The 20,131-nt window shown below is 35.3% G+C and overlaps 1 protein-coding gene across 1 annotated transcript in view; it reads left to right on the forward strand.

The window, feature by feature from the left end:
• gnptab (N-acetylglucosamine-1-phosphate transferase subunits alpha and beta) overlaps positions 1 to 20,131 on the forward strand; it is a 33,194-nt gene that overhangs the window by 1,975 nt on the left and 11,088 nt on the right. The window contains exons 4-15 of the mRNA XM_073838062.1: positions 726 to 776; positions 1,061 to 1,257; positions 4,075 to 4,139; positions 5,277 to 5,411; positions 9,548 to 9,709; positions 9,829 to 10,008; positions 10,193 to 10,363; positions 13,021 to 13,144; positions 13,272 to 13,478; positions 14,031 to 15,028; positions 16,358 to 16,557; positions 17,100 to 17,319. Of these exons, the coding sequence (XP_073694163.1) occupies positions 726 to 776; positions 1,061 to 1,257; positions 4,075 to 4,139; positions 5,277 to 5,411; positions 9,548 to 9,709; positions 9,829 to 10,008; positions 10,193 to 10,363; positions 13,021 to 13,144; positions 13,272 to 13,478; positions 14,031 to 15,028; positions 16,358 to 16,557; positions 17,100 to 17,319 (2,710 nt within the window). The remainder of the gene's footprint in view (positions 1 to 725; positions 777 to 1,060; positions 1,258 to 4,074; positions 4,140 to 5,276; positions 5,412 to 9,547; positions 9,710 to 9,828; positions 10,009 to 10,192; positions 10,364 to 13,020; positions 13,145 to 13,271; positions 13,479 to 14,030; positions 15,029 to 16,357; positions 16,558 to 17,099; positions 17,320 to 20,131) is intronic.

Here is a 20,131-nt window from a genome sequence, read left to right on the forward strand (position 1 = left end):
AAACAATGTATTATTAATACCATGCTTTGCAACATTTATGCATGGTGTTAATTTGATCATTTGATAAATTATTAAATCAATTTTACTTATTGAATACGATTACTACTGTCTACTACTAATTTGTTTTATTGGTAACACTTTAAGGTTTTTTAGTTAACATTAGTTAACATGAACTAAATGAACACTTCTACAGCATTTATTCATCTTAGTTAATGTTAATTTCAGCATTTACTAATTTATTATTATAGCCACAAATTGTGTTTGTTACCATTAGTTACTGCTCTGTGAACTAACATGAACAAACAATGAACGACTGCATTTTTAATAACTAACATTCACAAAGATTAATAAATAGTGTAATAAATGTATTGTTCATTGTTCCTTTACTTTAGTTAATACATCAACTAATGTTAACACATGAAACCTTATTGTAAAGTCACATGTTCATTGAAAAAAAATTAAGGATAAGGGTCAAAAGTTTAACATCTCATGGCTTTTAAAGATGCTTCCACTATAGTGGATCACACGCATCCAAAGCTTACTCAGATAAAACTGCACTTATTACTATTCATATTTGTGTGCACTGTTTATATTTAGAATCTATTGTGGGCTATATTTGAGTGTGTTTAGTGTGATGGGACACACCCATCTTTATTTGGCACCACTGGCTGTGCAAAATTTGCTTAATGGTGTTTAAGGTCTTAAAGTATTTACTGTTTTTTTAGGGAGCGTCTTGGAAAAAATGCATCTGAAATAACTGAAGCTCCTAAGGGAAGGTGAGTGTTTTAAACAAGTAGAAACTAGCCAAAATGGCTTAACTGTCATCCTATTTGTGTGTCTGCAGGACGTGAAGTTAACTGACTATTTTGTGGTTTATGCATTTCCTGTTTCATAGCAGACAGGGCCTTTGTCACAGCCACAGTTGTTTTAATGCCACCAGCGCTTTCCTGTGTCAAACGCAACTGCTGCACTGCAGGCTAATAGTGTGAATGGCTTTATCTTATAAATGTTAGATCTAGATCAGAGCTTTAATTCAGTCTGTGTGCCCACCCTGTGATAGGCCAGAATGTCTGCTGTCCCACTGCATCATGGGCCCGGTGCTGGTGCTGGATCCAGCCCTTTCTGCCAACATCACATTGAAGGAGCTGCCGACACTTTCAGCAGCATTCTCCACTGCAAAACAACTCTTACAGGTGGCCAAACCTCTCCACCCCTCCACAAGCGTGTCTGTTCTTCTCTTCCACTCCCACAGTGAAGGTACACTCATAACACACTTCTCAATTTTATAGAATATGACTGTGCATGTAGAGTAGACTCACAAAACATACTGTCTAACATTAAACAGAAATTGGAAATAACAGTCTAATTATATACATTCAACATTTATACAGCTTATATGTGACCCTGGACCACAAAACCATTCTTAAGTAGCAGAGTTATTTATGTAGCAATAGCCAAAAATACATTGTATAGGTTTTTTCTTTTATGCCAAAAATCATTAGGATACTAAGTGAGGATATTTTGTAAATTTCCCACTGTGTATACAGCCAAGCCTGAAATTATTCATACCCCTGGCAAATTCTGACTTAAAGTTACTTTTATTCAACCAGCAAGTTTTTTTTAATTATTATTAGAAATTACACAGACGTCTCCCAGAAGATAATAAGATGAGGTACAAGAGGCATCATTGTGGAAAAAATTGATACTCATCTACATACATTACTTTATTTACATTTGAACAAAAAGTGGCATGTCCAAAATTATTCATACCCTTCTCAATAATCAATAGAAAAGCGCTATTACAGCAATCAAACGCTTCCTATTATTGCTGACCAGCTTTTTGCATGTCTCCACTGGTATTTTTGCCCATTCATCTTTAGCGATGAGCTCCAACTCTTTCAGGTTGGAGGGTCTCCTTGCTATCACCCTGATCTTTAGCTCCCTCCACAGATTCTCAATTGGATTTAAGTCAGGACTCTGGCTGGACCTCTGCAAAAATGTTTTTGTCTGCTAACCATTTCTTCACCACTTTTGCTGTGTTTTGAGTCGTTGTCGTGCTGAAATGTCCCCTGGTGCCCAAAGCCAAGTTTCTCTGCAGACTGCCTGATGTTGTTGTTGAGAATTTTGATGTATTGTTCCTTTTTCTTGGTGCCGTTTACTGTGATTGGGTTCCCTGGTCCACCGGCTGAAAAACACCCCCAAAACATTAGGTTCTCACCATCATGTTTGACAGTGGGGATGGTGTTCTTAGGGTTGAAGGCTTCTCCTTTTTACGCCAAATGAAGGCTACATCATTGTGGCCAAACAATTCAATTTTAGTTTCATCTGACCATAAAACAGAAGACCAGAAGTCTTCTTCTTTGTCCAGATGAGCATTTGCACAGACCAAGCGGGCTTTTGTGTGTCTTATCTGGAGAAGTGGTGTCCTCTGCATCCGTGGAACCCAGCGGTGTGCAGTGTCTGTTGGACTGTCTGCCTTGAAATGTTGCCACCAGCAGAGCCCAGATTCATCAGGATGGCCTTGGTGGTGATCCTTGATTCTTTTTTACCTCTCTCACTATCCTCCTGGCCAGCACAGGTGTCACTTTTGGTTTCTGACCACGCCCTCTGAGATTTTTCAAAGTGCTGAACTTCTTGTATTTTTTAATTATACTTTGCACTGTAGCCACTGGAACTTCAAAACATTTAGATATGGGCCCGTATTCATAAAGATTCTAAGAATCCTCTCAGAAAGCTTTTATTTTAGCTTAAAAACTCCTACGTAGGAGTTTTAGCTTAAGAGTGATTCAGGATCAATCTAAGAGCAACTCTGAGCAAAGAAAAGACAAAAACTTTTATCTTAGTGTGGAGGCAGGGTTGACCCCGTTGCTAGCGATGACACAGCATTTTAAAGACTGTGATTGGTTGGTTGTCCAAGAAGGAAATAAAAGAGTACTTTTAAGTGTAGGGTCTAGTTTAAGCCTTCACTTTGAAATTATAGGCATCATTTTTCCTGTTTTACCGCAACACACATATTATATAAGTTTATATATTTTATATGTTTATATATTTTTTTGTTTACCACGCCGTTAATGTTGTATTTAAAGTATTTGATAGGTAATGAACAGCAGCACATTAAGGTGAAAGTGCTGTAATTGTTTGTGTGATCTCTTTGCTTATAGAAGGTTGTGAACATACCCAAATTATTACTGCTGCATAGTTGCATTGTTTCCAGTTGCCAAATAAGTTCATGTAATAAATGTAGTGATTTCTTCCATTTCTGCACTATGGCATTTCTGCACTATGTCAGAGATGTTAGCATGTCTCTAATAAAATAAGTCACAAACATTATCTCTGCACAATCTCATGTGTAGCATCAGTGAAATCACTGTCATGCATTGTGTGCAAATATTGCATTGCCCTCCTCATGTTTTGTCAGTGTTATCCACTGCTAAAGAAACTCTTAAGCCTCTTAAAAGTCCTCTTCCATACTCCTAACAATTTGGACCTTAAGACCTCTTTTAAGGGTTGAGATTCTTTCTGAATTACTTTTTTCTTTACTAGGATCTTTTCTTTAATTTTAAGGGAAAACGCCCACTTTCTAAGAATTCTCTTAGAATTTTGTCACTAGGAGCAACTCTTTGCACTAAGATTCTTTATGAATACGGGCCCTGGTCTTATAGCCCTTTTCTGACTTGTGAGCAGCCACAATGCGCAGCCGCAGGTCCTCAGTGAGCTCCTTTGACTTAGTCATGACTGTCCACAAACCAACAGCAGAAAGATTCTGTTTTTCACCTGTTGAGTTGATTAAAACAGCTGTTCCCAATGAATCAGGGTAATTAGGATGCTTTAGAACAACTTTAAGTCAGAATTTGCCAGGGGTTTGAATAATTTCGGGCTTGACTGTATCAAAATGTAATTTTTGATTAGTAATATGCATTACTAAGAACTTAAAGGTGATTTTCTCAATATTTAGATTTTTTATTTTACTTTTTTTTTTGTGACTTGTGATTGGTTTTGTGGTTCAAGGTCACATAAATATAAAAAAAAACTGATTTATTGTTAGTCTAACATTAGTCTTATGTACTGTTGCAGCTGAAAAAGCCCATACGGATGCTTTGAAGGACACATTGACACACTCCATCAGCAGAGGTTATCTGGTGAGAAAAATAACTGCTGTACTAACAATTCTTATTGACTAATTCTGCTTTCCATGTAACTCTGAGCATTGGAATTTCCAACTTGCATTTTTTAACAAAATGACACCTGGAATTGCACATTTTCAATTCCAGCTTCACCGAGATGTGGCTATATGATGTCAATGATATGGGGCACTAAGGGAAATGTACAGTACATGGTTACTGTAATATTAGATGAAAACTTAAACTTAGAAAAAAATTCATAAAGCTATTGTTGTTATTACCACCCCTACTACTAATCATGATACTATTCATTTATTTTATTTTATTAATGATGTAGTTTGCAGACTGTTAATTTGGTAGTATTTATGTAAACATTTGATAAATTAATTATTAATTCATAAAGGGAAAAAATATATAATTTTGAATTATCTTTTTACTTATTGAACAGTATTATTACTTCTACTATTAATTTTTTTATTTAATATTTTGTTACTTTATTCTAAATAATATATTTTCAATTCCAAGCCTGTTAATTTTTTTTATTGTAATTGTAAATATTGAATTTTGAATAAGGATCAAAGACTAAAACTAAAAATTGTAATTTAATTTAACGAAATGACTAAAACTATTAAAATTAAGACCGAAAATCTAATTTCAAAATATTAATAAATACTGTAATAGTATATAAATAATACTAAAATTACACTGAGTTTAATAATCAAGTACTTGCAAAACAAAGGTGAAAACAATGGACTGCCATTTTGTTCCTTGTATGTCACCTTCTAAAAAGTGGAACATCCCAGGAATATCCCACAACCAATTTTAAGTAATGTAAGTAACAAAACCAAAATCTCATGCTGCTTTGCTAGTCAAAGTCATATGCAGAAAAGGGAACTGCGTCTTTTGTTGTGATTGTCTTTTGTTGTAATGCTTTAACCAAAAAGAGGAACTTTTTTTTTTTTTTTTTTTTACAGTGTCTTTTGATAAATGTTTTATTAGCATTCCTGAGCCTGTTCCTGGCAACCCACATTACTGTAAATTTTATAGGTGTCCTTTATCTGAAACTCGGTTTCGTTATACATTACATCATCTCTGTGTGAAACACAGGTTTTGTTTTAAACTCATGTAGTCTAAGCGTGTGTGTTTTTGTGACAGACGACTGATAAAGAGGCTCCGGGGCTGGTCCGTATGCAAACTCTGGCCTACTTGAGCGGGTTCCCGGCGTCACTGAAGGAAACTCTGCAGCTCAAGGTCAAACTACCAGCTGTGGTGACCAGTAAAATCAAACAGGTAAAACCTCTCAAAGAGACAGCCAGTGCTCGAAATGACCACAAGGTGGCACTCAAGATTGTAAAATCCATTAGAAAGTTTGAGTCTTGCAGACAATGTTTATTCATCAGCAATCCCAATGAATTTGCTACTTTTGTCTTATTGAACTATTACTAGCTGTCGAGCTGCACAACTGTTTTGCATCCATTGATCTATGAAATAATAATCAGTGTTTTGTGTGTTGTGGATCTCAGTGTTTATCTTATTTGTTAGGGCAAAGTGTGGGCCCCGTCCTGCTGTCTGCGGTCATGTGATAAGAGCTCGGGGTATTACATTGACACTTGAGTGGACTGACGGGGGGGTTAACAGTACAACAACTGTTTGAAATGGCCTGGCGCCAGCCTGCGCATGTAAAAGGCATCAGGGTTTTAGATGACCTTCTATCTCTACCTCTTCTCTATTTCCCCACAGAGCTCTGTATATCTCACACAACTTTGTTTGCTTGTGTCATTTCTTTGCTTTGTACTTGCTTGCTTTTGTTTGTTCCTTCTCTTTTTTTTTGCTTTTGTTTTCTTTGACTCTTGATTGCGTTTATCTTAGCTCTTTTTCGTTCTTCCTTGAGTTTGTTTGTGCTATTGTTTGTTCTTGTGTTTATTTTTGGCCACTTTCATATATTTTTGATTGTGTATGGTTGTTCTTGCTTTTGTTTCTTTTTTTTCTTTTTTGTTGTTGTTGTTAATGCTTGATTTCAATCACTTTTGTTTGCTTTAGTTCGACTTTGATCTTTAAGTTTGTTTCTTTTTTGTGTTTGCTTGATTGTTGTTTCTTGCCTGACTTGTAACATGCTTGATTTGTCACTTTTGTTTGCTTTCATTCATTGTTGCTTTTCTTCAACTTTGCTTGTTTTCAGTCACTTTTGTTTGCTTTCATTCATTGTTGCTTTTGTTCAATTTTGCCTGTTTTAGTTTGCTTTTTATTTTGTTTTTGCTTGATTTAGTTGTTTCTTGTGTAACTTTTAATTTGTCTTGATTTCAGTCACTTTTGTTTTTCTTTCATTCATTCTTTTTGTCAACTTTGCTTGTTTTCAGTCACTTTTGTTTGCTTTCATTCATTGTTGCTTTTGTTCAATTTTGCCTGTTTTAGTTTGCTTTTTATTTTGTTTTTGCTTGATCTAGTTGTTTCTTGTGTAACTTTTAATTTGTCTTGATTTCAGTCACTTGTTTTTCTTTCATTCATTCTTTTTGTCAACTTTGCTTGTTTTCAGTCACTTTTGTTTGCTTTCATTCATTGTTGCTTTTGTTCAATTTTGCCTGTTTTAGTTTGCTTTTTATTTTGTTTTTGCTTGATTTAGTTGTTTCTTGTGTAACTTTTAATTTGTCTTGATTTCAGTCACTTTTGTTTTTCTTTCATTCATTCTTTTTGTCAACTTTGCTTGTTTTCAGTCACTTTTGTTTGCTTTCATTCATTGTTGCTTTTGTTCAATTTTGCCTATTTTAGTTTGCTTTTTATTTAGTTTTTGCTTGATTTAGTTGTTTCTTGTGCAACTTTTAATTTGTCTTGATTTCAGTCACTTTTGTTTTTCATTCATTTATTTTGTCAACTTTGCTTGTTTTCAGTCACTTTTGTTTGCTTTCATTAATTCTTGATTGCAGTCGCTTTTGTTAGCTTTCAATCATTTTCGCTTTTGTTCAGTTTTGCCTGTTTTAATTTGTTCATCTCTGATTTTGTTTGTTCTTGAGTTCATCATGTTTTCTTTATTCAAAAATTGTTGTTTCATTTGTTTCTTTTGCTTGTTTTGCTTGATTTTGTTGTTTCTTGCCTGATTTTGCTTGATTTCAGTCACTTTTGTTTGCGTTCGTTTATTGTTGCTTTTGTTCAACTTTGCCTGTTTTAGTTTGCTTTTTATGATCTTGCTTTTATTTCTTTTGTTTGATTTTGCTTACTTTTAGTCATTTTTGTTTGTTTTCATAGTTTTTTCAACTTTGTTTGTTTTCAGTCACTTTTGTTTGCTTTCATTCATTGTTTTGTTCATCACTTGATTTCAGTCGCTTTTGTTTGCTTTCATTCAATTTTGCTTTTCTTCAATTCTGCCTGTTTTAGTTTGTTCATCTCTGATTTTATTTTTTCTTGAGTTCATCTATTCTTAATTTTAATTTATTCTAGCTTCCAAATGGTTGTTCTTGCTTTTGTTTGTGACTTTTGTTTGTTGTTTCTTACCTGACTTTTGATTTTGCTTGATTACAAACACTTTTGTTTGCATTCATCCTTTCTTGCTTTTGTTCAACTTTGCCTTTTTTCATTTGTTCCTGTCTGATTATGTTTATTCCTGAGTTCATCTATGCTTAATTTAATTTAGTCTTGTTTGCAAAGGGTTGATATTGCTTTTATTTCTTTTGATTTTGCATGATTTCAATCACTTTTGTTTGCTTTCATTCATTATTGCTTTTGTTTTAGTATGTTCTTCTCTGATTTAGTTCGATCTTGAGTTCATCCTTGCTTTCTTGAATTTTTTTTTTTGCTTCCAAAAAGTTTTTCTTGCTTTTTTTGTTTTTAATTTACTTGTTTTCATTCACTTTTGTTTGCTTTTGTTCATTCTTACTTTAGTTTCTTGAATGAATGAATGAATGAATGCATTTGTTCTTCTCAGATTTTTCTTGCTTTTGTTGGTTTCTTGATTTTGTGTGCGTGTGTGTTTTTGCTTTCATTTCTGTTTGCTTTTTGTTCTTGCCTTTGTATGCTTTTTTTAACTCTTACCTTAAAAATGTTATTCCTTCCAACTAACAAAAATCTCCTCAGCTCCACAACTTTCCTTCAATCTCTTGTTCAGCTCATTATTGCATTCCAAAAGGACGGATAAGGAGATTCCTTTTAGTATTGTATGTGTCTACAATCCAAATGTGGGTGATGTAAGGTAATATAGCAAAGGATGAAGCTGAGAAACAGATAAAGAGTAAGAGAGAGAGAGAGAAGTAGAGTGTTGAGGGATGGCTAGTATTTATAGTGCGTGTTAGCCTGTTTGCAATGCTGATGAAAGCTCTCCCTTGACCTCCGTCCAATGCACACACTGTTATACAAGAAATACTGTCAGTGAAGTGTGTGTGGGGAATCTACTTAGTTATCGGTTGAGGACAAATTTGTTACCAGAAGTCAGCTAAATCTAGCAAATTGTCCCTTTGGGAATATCCTTAATTGGAAAATGAATTCATAAATAATCTCTCAGTTATAAATACACAGATTTTTGTTTTAGGGTTCAGAATAGATTGTAGCAATAAACATTTAGTGTGTACATAAAATGTGCACCTATAAACACAAAATTTCTCCAGTTTTCCCATTAGTTATTTATGTCGTGCAGGTTGTTTTTTCTTAATGTGATGACAACATTGTCACTGCCTAAATGAAGAGGCCTTCTTCAATAGTGCATGTGATGGTTTTCCTGGAAACACATTTTCTGTGTAAATGCTATTGATAGACGAACTATTTTGACTCTCTGCAGTCTCTATTTGGCATTAAATGGGGCACGGTAACAATGAGGACCCTGTGCTTGTAAACAGCATCGTGACAAGTGATAAAACTTGTTTTGAGGGAAACCTGATCGTACAAACAAACTGACCATCACAGGAGTTTGTCTTCATGCTGGAAGTCACATGGCTGTGGTGTGTCTATAGAATCTTGTGATAGAGGAAGTTAGAAATGATGGGGAAATTAACATCACCCAAACAGATTAAAGCTAGTTCTGTGAAATTTACTGTGTGTTATTGCCATAGGTTTAGCAGTGTCATGGGAATGATTTGAAAAGTCTGGGCACAGTGCTGGGTGTAAAAAGTTTTTCCCCTGAGTCATAAGGCCTTCGAGGAAGCCCTGGTGGAGTCCCAACATTTTTATTTGCTTCTGCTTCTAATTTTAGGGTTGATAAGATGTAAAAACAGCAATATTGTGAAAACTTACTACTTTTTTTAAATAACTGTTTTCTATTTTATTAGATTAATTTTTCCCCTGTGATGACAAGGCTTGTAATTTCAGCCTTTAGTGTCACATTATCCTTCAGAAATCATTATAATATGCTGATTTGCATAATAATCTTAACGTATATTAAATATTGTGATATCATAGAAAGTAGCTGCTGAGTGACCGTTTGTATCTGTATGTGCATATTTCAGTTGCAGCTGTACTCAGAGGCCAGTATTGCTCTTCTCCACCTAAACACAGCGCAGGATTTTACTGACCTCACCCAGCAGGCCAAAAAGAACCTGACGTTGGAAGGAAAAGAGCTCACAGTCAGTCCAGCCTATCTGTTCTGGGACCTTAGTGCTATCTCACAGGTACACATGTCACTGCAGTTTCACACATGGGTAAAAACTAAGCTGATATGTGCTTGATAAGTGATAACCTAAAAAAATGAATAAATAACTACGCCATAAACAGTCTTCCTCTTTTTCAGTCTAAACAGGACGAGGATGTTTCCGCCAGTCGCTTTGAGGACAATGAGGAGCTGCGTTATTCACTGCGCTCCATCGAAAAACACGCACCATGGGTGCGGCATGTCTTCATCGTAACCAACGGACAGATACCGTCTTGGCTTAACCTGGATAACCCACGTGTTTCAGTGATCGCTCACCAGGTGAGTTCTGCAAACCGTTGGATGTTTAGTGAAGACAGCTTGCTTTTCTAAAAGATCTCCATCATTGTTTCTTTGCATGTGCTGTAATGCATTCTAATACTAATATTGGGTGAATTTATGTAAAACCTTCAGTAATTGACGGATGTTGTCTTGTATGTTGTTGTCGTTGGTGTTTGTCTCTCAGGACATTTTTCAGAACCAGTCCCATCTCCCTACATTCAGTTCTCCTGCTATAGAGACACACATTCACCGAATCCCAGGACTTTCTCAAAAGTTCATCTACCTCAATGATGATGTCATGTTCGGCAAGGATGTGTGGCCTGATGACTTCTACAGCCACTCTAAAGGTCAAAAGGTCAGAAAGACTGTTTATTTGAACCATGTCTAACAGTTTATGCAGATTTGAAGTAAAATGTACATTTAATAGGCAAATTCGGCATACATATGAAATATCTATGAATGCATGCACTACTGTTCAAAACATTGGGGTTCTTTTAGAAGTGACTTGTATCGCCTAATATAGCTTAAATGATTGGTCTTGCTGAAAGTAGAAAGCCTTGAAAGATTTACATTATCTAAAAAAATCCACACATTTTACACCTATTTAGGACTATGGGGGGGCACCATTATTTAAATATAGGGCACCTTTAAAGTGCCCCTATTATGCCATGTTAAAGGTAGTTAATATTGTTGTAATAGTCTCTTAAAACAGGTTTACATGTATGCAAGTTCAAAAAACACTTTAGTTTTCTCAAAAATTAGATTTAATTTGACCCCGTTTCTAAATGATTCGTAAACGACTCGTGTGAAGCAGTTCGAAGAATCAGTCTCTCTAAACCCCTCCTTTCAGTGAGCCCTCACTGCTGTGATTGGTCAGATGGTGCAGTCCTTTTGGATTGGTCTACCGCTTCAGCGCAAAACGAAACGCCCATTGGCATAACTGAATGACAGCTGCGGAGACCTGTTAATGCATAGAAAAGATAGCCTCGATTTTACCCTATCAATTCGAGCCGGAGTCTGACGATGAAACGGTTGAAGTGGCACATCGACAAGAAACTGTTTTGCAAGCACGACCGGAGCAGGACGTTTCTCAGTGGGTGTCATATTATAATTTTGTAAGCGAACCGGGCACACCTCTACGTTGTGAACTTCAACACTGTAACGTACAACCCATAACACTGCGTTAAGTCATCGTTTATCATTATCATTACTTAAACTAATAAGGCAGACAGACAGTCAAGCTGCATCAATCACAATTTTTAGACTACATTGCACTCACAGCTGAACAACAGAACTACAGAAACGCAAGTTAGCCGCTTACCAAGACATGTGCGGGGTTGTTACACACCATAACATACACAAAGACGTATTTTGAACGATCGCTAGAAAATACAATCATCAATTATTAATCATACTTACAGGTAGAAGTTCAGAGGAGCAAGCCGGTCCAAATAAACTGGGCACTGATCCATTTTTTAAAACCAAGCATTTGGTGAATCTCGCGTTGTAACGTTACTCCCCAAGATTGGAAAAACAGTCATCAGTAAAATGATGCGAACACAACACAAGATTGGCATTGGACTGCTGAGGTGTTGAAAAAATTAATGTTAACCACTCATTCTTGGTAGTTTCATCTTTCGGAAGGGCATATAAAACAAATTCACTCTCACAGCGCAGGGCGTCTTCTTGACATGATGTAACGTTAATCCACGTGAAAATGGTAGGCCTACTGTTTGTGGGCGGGCAAGTTGTTCGCGAAATTGAACGTGGGTGGACATTACGCAAATGTGTAGCTCGTGACGTGTGGCCGTTACAGAAAAAAGATTCGAATTGCTGACGACTCGTTTAGGCGAATGTGAGCCGACTCTTTTTTTTGTTAGACAAAAACTTCATTTATAGTGCACTGTCGGCGTCACAACTTTGCAGATAGTTTATGTTCACATACAGCTACATGACACACTACATGAAATATCATATTTGAAAAGGCATAATAGGGGCACTTTAAAATAGTAGCGAAATCTGTTGCTATTTTTTTACCACAACACAACTCTAAAAAAAAAATACTGATATGATGACCACAGAGCTACTGAAATAGCTTACAGGTGGGGATGGATATGAGCGTAGTGTTAAACCAAATGCATTACCATCGATTTTTTCCCACAAAGAATCTAAACGCTCCCCATATATTTAGTGAAATTCACACAGAGAAACTCCTTCAGTGGCTGCGGCGTCATGACAAGCTTCGGCATGTTTACATCCTGCAAGGATGTTTTCTAGCATTTCTTGTGTCCGTTTGTAAGCTCTTTTAGTAGCTGTGGTCTACTAAAAGCCTCAAAGGTATCAGGGCTAAAGTGGAGAGAACAAAAACGCATGTCTTTAGGAAGTTTTATTCATCCACAGGCATTTTCCCAATCTTTTTTCCTGTTCTTATCGCTAGGAAAGCATTGAAGACTTACATCGCTTCTCTTGTTGTCTATTGGCTCACAATGTGGCATCATTTTGGTATTTTATTTTCCGAGTTGCTTATTCCGAATTTTGGTGAAAATAGCAACAGGTAGCTCCAGTAGCTCACCAAGTGCAACCATTTTACATCATCGAAATAATGGCGCCCTCCATAGTCCAAAATATGTGTTAACCAATGTGGATTTTTTTTAAATAACCTAAGTCTTTCATGTGTTTTCTATTACTTATGATTTACGTTATGTTAAGTGTATGTGGCACTGAAGACTGGAGTAATGATGCTGAAAATTCAGCTTTGTTTTACAGGAATAAATTAAATTTAAAATATTATTAAAGTAGGCAACAGTTGTTTTAGATTTGTAGTAATATTTCACAATATTACTGTTTTTATTGTATTTTTTAATTAATAAATGCAGCATTGGTGACCAAAATAGACTTTCAAAAATCTAACTTTTTAATGGGAATTAATTAAATGACATTTTAATAATTCTAACATAATAAATAAAAATAAATTATCTTTCCACAATCACCTCAGATGTTTTCTTTTCAAAGGTGTATCTCACCTGGCCTGTACCAAACTGTGCTGAGGGCTGCCCAGGCTCCTGGATCAAAGACGGCTACTGCGACAAGGCCTGCAACAACTCTGCATGTGATTGGGATGGAGGAGACTGTCAAGGTACTTTGATGCCATCATTTCACCTCAAAACTAAAATTCAGTCACTATTCAATCACCCTTATGTTTAATTTCATGTACCAATTTCATCCTTATGTCGGTTTCATAATTTCTTGATTTTTCCTGGCAGGCACTGCAGGCAACAGTCGTTTCGGAGGAGCGGGCGGTGCTGTGATCGGAGGCGGGCAGCCTTGGCAGTTCGGAGGTGGTCTCGGAGGACTGGGCGGCGTGTCCTTCTGTAACCAGGGCTGTGCTAACTCTTGGTTGGCAGATAAATTCTGTGACCAGGCGTGCAACGTTCTTGCATGTGGGTTTGATGTGGGTGACTGCGGGCAAGGTGAGTCTTGACCAGTTGTTCTCAATCTAAATTTATATATATATATATATATATACAGTTGAGGTCAAAATTTTACACCCCCCTTTTCAGAGTATTTTATCATATTTTTTAATTTAGTACTGCCCAGAAGTTACAGAAGACAAAATAAGTTAAATTTGCCCTGATTTTCAAATTCCAAAAGTTTTCACCCCTCATTACTAAATAAACAATAACATGCATTTTGTATGATCCCTCTTATTTTGGTAAAATAGTTAACATTTTGCAGATTCTGAAAGGGGGGTGTAAACTTTTGATCTCAACTGTATCATATTAACAGCGCTATCGAAGATGTAGAATTTAATAGGGACTTAGAGAATCATCATTGGTCCAATTCTTTTTTTAATATTAAAAATCGTGATGTACAATGTCATTAGATGACAAGAAATTGTGGTTGTTTTATAGGCAATTTATGTTCCCTCCAAGCTCAAAATCAAAGCGACACTCCTGATCACAACAAACTCACAAAACATTAATTGACTGAATTAATTTTCTCTTTGTTTATGTATTTCTAAGATAATTTCAACCAACTGCACTGTGTCGTCCTCCGGAGGAACCAGACGCTTTACACCCTGCCTCAGGGAGAGCTTCGACCGTATTTTAGCTTCTCAGGCCTGGCTAACCGTGTATCCGAGGCACAGGTTGCTGATAGCCCAGCGCTTCGTCACACTTCCGTCGCCAACAAATGGAAGACCATCCACCTGCTGCTCTTGCCTGGACACAATGCCACCCAGATCAACTACAACATCACTTTTCAGGGTGCTGACAACCACTACTTTATCATGACTTTCTCTGTATCTGCGGATACCCGAGAGCTCCCCAAATCAAACGTGTCTGATCTGGTGCGCGAGAAAGACGAGGAGCCCAAACCGACCGTAGTGACTCCAGAACCAGTGCTTGTGTTTGAAAATGTTCCCAATGAAAAACAAGGCCCAATAGTTAAAGAAGCCCATGGCGGTTTGGAGATTGTGCAGGTGCCTGCTTTAAATGAATCTCTTTTGCCCGAGGAAGTAAGGCTTGAGTTACAAAAGTTGAACGAGAAGCTACTATTAGGTGACATCACTATTAAAGGTTTTAATTTGACCAAAGCAGTGCTTTTGGGGCCATACAAAGACAAAGCTGAGTTTTCACTAAATGATAAAAACTTGATTGAAGACCAGAAGCCTTCTTTAATCAGCCAGCATCAGGCTGAAAGAGCAGGAAGGGTGAAAAGAGCAAATGAAGATGAGGAAAGAAACCACTCTAAATTGGAACCAGGTCCAACTCTTGTCCCAGTCCAGATCGATGATGGTGTTACACCGAAGGGTCAGTCAAGATCGTTCAGCATTGAGAAACCCCACGCATCTAAGCTTCTCGGCACCCTGATGGGAAACATGTCTAAGGAGAGAGATTCAGAAAATGAAGCCCATCTCCGTGGCCGACCAGTGGGTCGTAAACTCCAGTATTATACCTCCAGCTTGGACCGAGGTTTCCTTCCATGGGAGAAGAGGAAGTACTTTCAGGATCTGCTGGAGGTAAGACACGGTTCTGTAACGGTGGTTCCCGATTTTTTTTTTTTTTTTTCAGAAATAATGACTTTATTATTTTTATTCAACAATTTCTTCTCTTCTGCAGTTGAGGTCAAAAGTTTACACCCTCTTTGAGAATTTGGAAAATGTTAATTATTTGACCAAAATAAGAGGGATCATACAAAATTCATGTTGTTGTTTATTTAGTACTGACCTGAATAAGATATGTCACATAAAAGAAGTTTACATATAATCCACGAGAAAATAATAGTTGAATTTATAAAAAATGACCCAGTTCAAAAGTTTACACCCCTTTGATTCTTAATACTGTGTTCCTACCTGAATGATTCACAGCTTTTATTTATTTTTTGTTTAATGGTAGTTGTTCATGAGTTGCTCATGACAACTGAGGGACTCCTGCTACTATTACAGAAGTTTAAAATGCTCTTTGATGTTCCAGAAGGAGATAAAGTGCATTAAGAGTGGGGGGTGAAAACTTTTGAACCGATTGGAGATGTGTGCATTTTTCTTATTTTGCCTAAATATCATATTTTTTTCATTTAGTACTGCACTTCAGAGGCTACAGTAGATAGTTACATGTTTCCCAGAAAACAAAATAAGTTAGATTTACCCTGATTTTCCAATTCAAAAAGGCTCTTAATGCATTGTTTTTCCTTCTGAAGCATCAGTGAGCATTTGATGCTTCTGTAATAATTGCGTATGAGTCCCTCAGTTGACCTCAGTGTGAAAAGGTTGATCTCAAAGTCATGCAGTCATTGTTGGAAAGGGTTCAAATACACAAAAATGCTGGAAAACCAAAGAATTTGTGGGACCTGAATGAATTTTCTGAAGAACAGCATGCAGTTTAACTGTTCAGGAGAAACAAGGGACTCATAAACAACTATCACTAAACAAAAGTGTTAAGAATCAAGGAAATGTAAACTTTTGAACATCTTTTATGTGAAATATCTTATTTAAGTTATTACTAAATAATAACATGCATTTTATATGATCAGTCTCATTTTGGTAATTTTTTGGTAACATTTTGGTAGATTCTAAAAGGGGGTTGTAAACTTTTGACCTCAAGGTGTGTGTTCTCAAAACTAGATATTGAAGGGAAAAAAGTTCTAATTTTAATGTCATCCTGCCGCGCCATTGTAAGTTTTCTGAGGCCCTCTAGTTGCTGGCCTCCTGGTTGAGAACCACTTCTAGAGTAAACAAAAAGCCAATTTTTTTTTTCTTGTAACTGAAAGGCAGGACTTCTTGCTGCCACATTTAGTATTGCAATCTCTCCCATTCATTAATCTTCGTATGTGTCTTTTTTGTGCATCACAGGAAGGGGCACGTCTAGAGAGAGAACTGAAGTATGCAGCTGACAGGACCGCTACTGGACGCAGATTGCGGGACACTTTTGCTGACTCACTCCGCTATGTCAACAGACTCTTGAATGCTCAATTTGGCTTCACTTCCCGCAAAGTGCCCGCCCACATGCCTCACATGATTGACAGACTCATCATGCAGGAACTACAGGACACGTAAGAGTCACAGCACATACAAACATACATTTTGGCCACCAAAATTGTGACCCTGGACCACAAAACCAGTCATAAGTAATGGATATATATTGGTAGCAAGAGCCAAAAATAGATTATATGGGTCAAAATTACCGATTTTTCTTTTATGCCAGAAATCATTAGGATATTAAGTAGAGATCATGTTCCATGAAGAAATTTTGTAAATTTCCTACCATAAATATATCAAAACTTAATTTTTTATTAGTAATATGTATTGCTAAGAACTTCATTTGGACAAATTTAAAGGTGATTTTCTCAATATTTAGATTTTTTTTTTTTTATTCCAAATTCCAAATATTGACCTATCCTAACAAACCATACATCAATGAAAGCTTCATTGATTCATCTTTCAGAAGATGTATAAATCTCAATTATAAAAAAATGACCCTTATGACAGGTTTTGTGGTCCAGGGTCACATTTCAGATGTCTTTGCAAGTTCTTTGAATGTAAAAGTAAATTAATATATCTTTTTTTTTTTTTTCTTGATATCTTGCTCTTTCAGCTTCCCTCAGGAGTTTGATAAGACCTCGTCCCACCGTGTGCGTCACTCTGAGGACATGCAGTTTGCCTTTTCTTATTTCTACTTCTTGATGAGTGCGGTGCAGCAGCTCAATATATCTGAAGTATTTGACGAAATTGATACGGACCACTCTGGCGTGCTGTCTGATCGTGAGATTCGCACGTTGGCCACACGTATTCATGAACTTCCCTTAAGCCTTCAGGTACACACCACCCTTTTAGTATTTTAATATTGTCTCATTAATTAAATTTTTAAATGTAAATTTAATTTTAAATGTTTATTTTATTTTAAAATAGTCTAATATATTTTTATTTGAAATGTAGTCTAATTTAATTTAAAATGTAGTTACATTTAATTTGATATTGTTGATATATATTTTTTTATTTAAAATGTAGTAGGGCTGTCCCCGAATAGTCGAAGATTCGATGCATCGATATGCGGAGCCTGATTCGACCACCGATCTCACAGTCGAATCTTCGCGGGTGAAACGAGCATCATACCATTTTGCCAATACGGGGGTGCTCAATGTCTAATTGCACACAGAACTACTGGTTTTGTACGGTTATATTAAGTTATATACAGCCTTTGATTATGATAATGCAGTAAAAACAAAAGTGAAAAGAAAGAAGCGTTCAATAAATATTTTTAACGTGTTTGTGAATAAATCCAACCACCCCTGTGACTAATTTAATTTTCACTTTCCCTGATGCATGACGAGATGAGGACCATCTTGACGGCAGGGATGGCGGCGATCACACCGAACGCGTTTTTGCAGATGGAGGCGCCTCTTTTTAATGGTTTTCTGTTGGCAGTGAGCGTTCTGCACGCTGTTTATGCGCCCCCGGCGCCTCGCGTTTTCGCCGCCTGCTGCGCCTCGCGTTTTGCAGGAGCGCTCTGAGTTGAAAAAAAAAACAACTCTGAGCGGAAAAACGCCCGACGTCATTCGCGTTCTTTTCCATTGTCCAATCGAATGAATGGAGAAGCGGGCCTTCTGTTGTGATGGCGAATGTTTACCGTTGCTTAAAAAGTCCGGAGACTCCAAGAAATGGAGGAGAAACCTTTGGTGTCTATCGTGGGTAACCCGGAGCTGTATTATTTAGGGTTTCTGCTAATATGACAGTTTACTTAACAGCAAAAAACTAAGATTTTAGAGCGCTCGCGCTATAATCCTTTGAATTGACTGACAGGACAGCTGTTTTGGTCGTTGCTTAGCAACATAAAAAAACCGCAGCACACTGCTCTTTCATTAAAAGTCACCAAAAAAGGCAGTGCTGTGCGCCTCGCGTTTTTAGAACTAAAAGAGGCGTTCTGTGTTTTTATTTAAACCTAAATAAGTTTGTCTGTCAGTTGGCAGGCAGTTTTGGTCGCTTATAAAATAAAATAAAAATAGTTTTACCCTCCTGCTGACTATAGTGTCGTGCCCCTCCCAACCCATTCACACACGCACATAAGCCTAGATGATTCGACTATCGGTCGACTATAGAAAGATTCGAAAATTCTGATTCGACTATGAAAATTCATAGTCGGGGACAGCCCTAAAATGTAGTTGTTTAATGTAATAATGTAATCTAATATGTTTGAATTTTAAATGTAGTGTAATTTAATGTAAAATTGAATTTTAATTTAATTTAGTCTAATTTGTTTTTGATTTTAATTAATTTTTAATAAAGTATTTTTAAGTAAGTATATTTAAAATGTAGTATGGTTTAACTTGATTTAAATTTATATTTTAATTTAATTTAGTATTTTAATGTATTTTAAATAATTTAAAAGTAAATTGTAATTTAATTAATTTAATTTAGTCTAATTAATTTTTTTTATTGTAGTCAAATTTATTTCCGTTTAAAATATAATTTTAATTTAAAAGTAAATTGTGGTTTAATTCATTAATTTTATTACATTTATATTTAATAAAAATAAAAAAGACTTAAGAATGAAACAGAACAGTCAAATATGTTCACAAACAGAACCACAGGAGTTAATATATTTTTATTTAAAATGTAGTTGTTTAATTAAAATTTAAATTTGTTTAAATTTAGTTTAGTTTAATTTAAAATGCTATTTAGTCTAATTTGTTTTTAAATATTTTTCCATATAAAATGTTTCATCTATATTATTAAAATTATATTAAATAAAAAAAAACTTACATTAGATAATTAACAATGAAGCAGGACTGTTAAATATGTACACAAACAAAACCACAGGAGTTAATATATTTTTATTTGAAATGTAGTCTTATTTTATTTAAAATTTAGTTTATTTTGATATGTAATCTAATTTATTTAAATTTAGTTTAATTAATTTTTTATTTGATTTTATTCGTCTTGTTTGTGTTTGAATTTTAGTCCAATTAATTTATTAATTTGAAAGTAAATTGTGATTTAATTAATTTAATTTAGTTTAATTTGTTTTTATATTTTGATCACATTTATTTCAGTTTAAAATATAATTGTATTAATTTGAAAGCAAATTGTGATTTAATTACTTTAGTCTAATTTGTTTTTAAATTTTAGTCAAATTTATTTCCATTTAAAATTTAATTTAAATAATATAATTAAATAATATGAAGATATCAACATTTTGATTTTAATTAAATTCTATTCATTCTAATCATTTTAAATAAAAAACTCAAATATTTACACAAACAAAACCTTAGTTTTAGGTTAGTATATTTGTTAATATAGTTAATATATTTGTATTTAAAATGTAGTCTTATTAAATTAATCAACTACATTTAAAATAAAATATGTTATCTAACTTATTTGAATTTAGTTTAGTTTAAAATTGAATTTTAATTTAATGTAGTTAAATTTGGTTTTAAAATTTTAATCAAATTTATTTTAGAATGTTATTTAAATAAATTGAAAGTCAATTTGTAATCCGATTAATTTATATGATCAAATTGATATCAAATGAAAAAAAAACAATGAAGCAGGATAGGCAAATGTGTACACAACAAAACCTCAGGAAGTGGTTTTTTGAAGTGAACATGCACAAGGCATGTATAACTTGTG

Source organism: Garra rufa, chromosome 4 (genome assembly GCF_049309525.1).
Source record: "Garra rufa chromosome 4, GarRuf1.0, whole genome shotgun sequence".
NCBI lineage: Eukaryota > Metazoa > Chordata > Actinopteri > Cypriniformes > Cyprinidae > Garra > Garra rufa.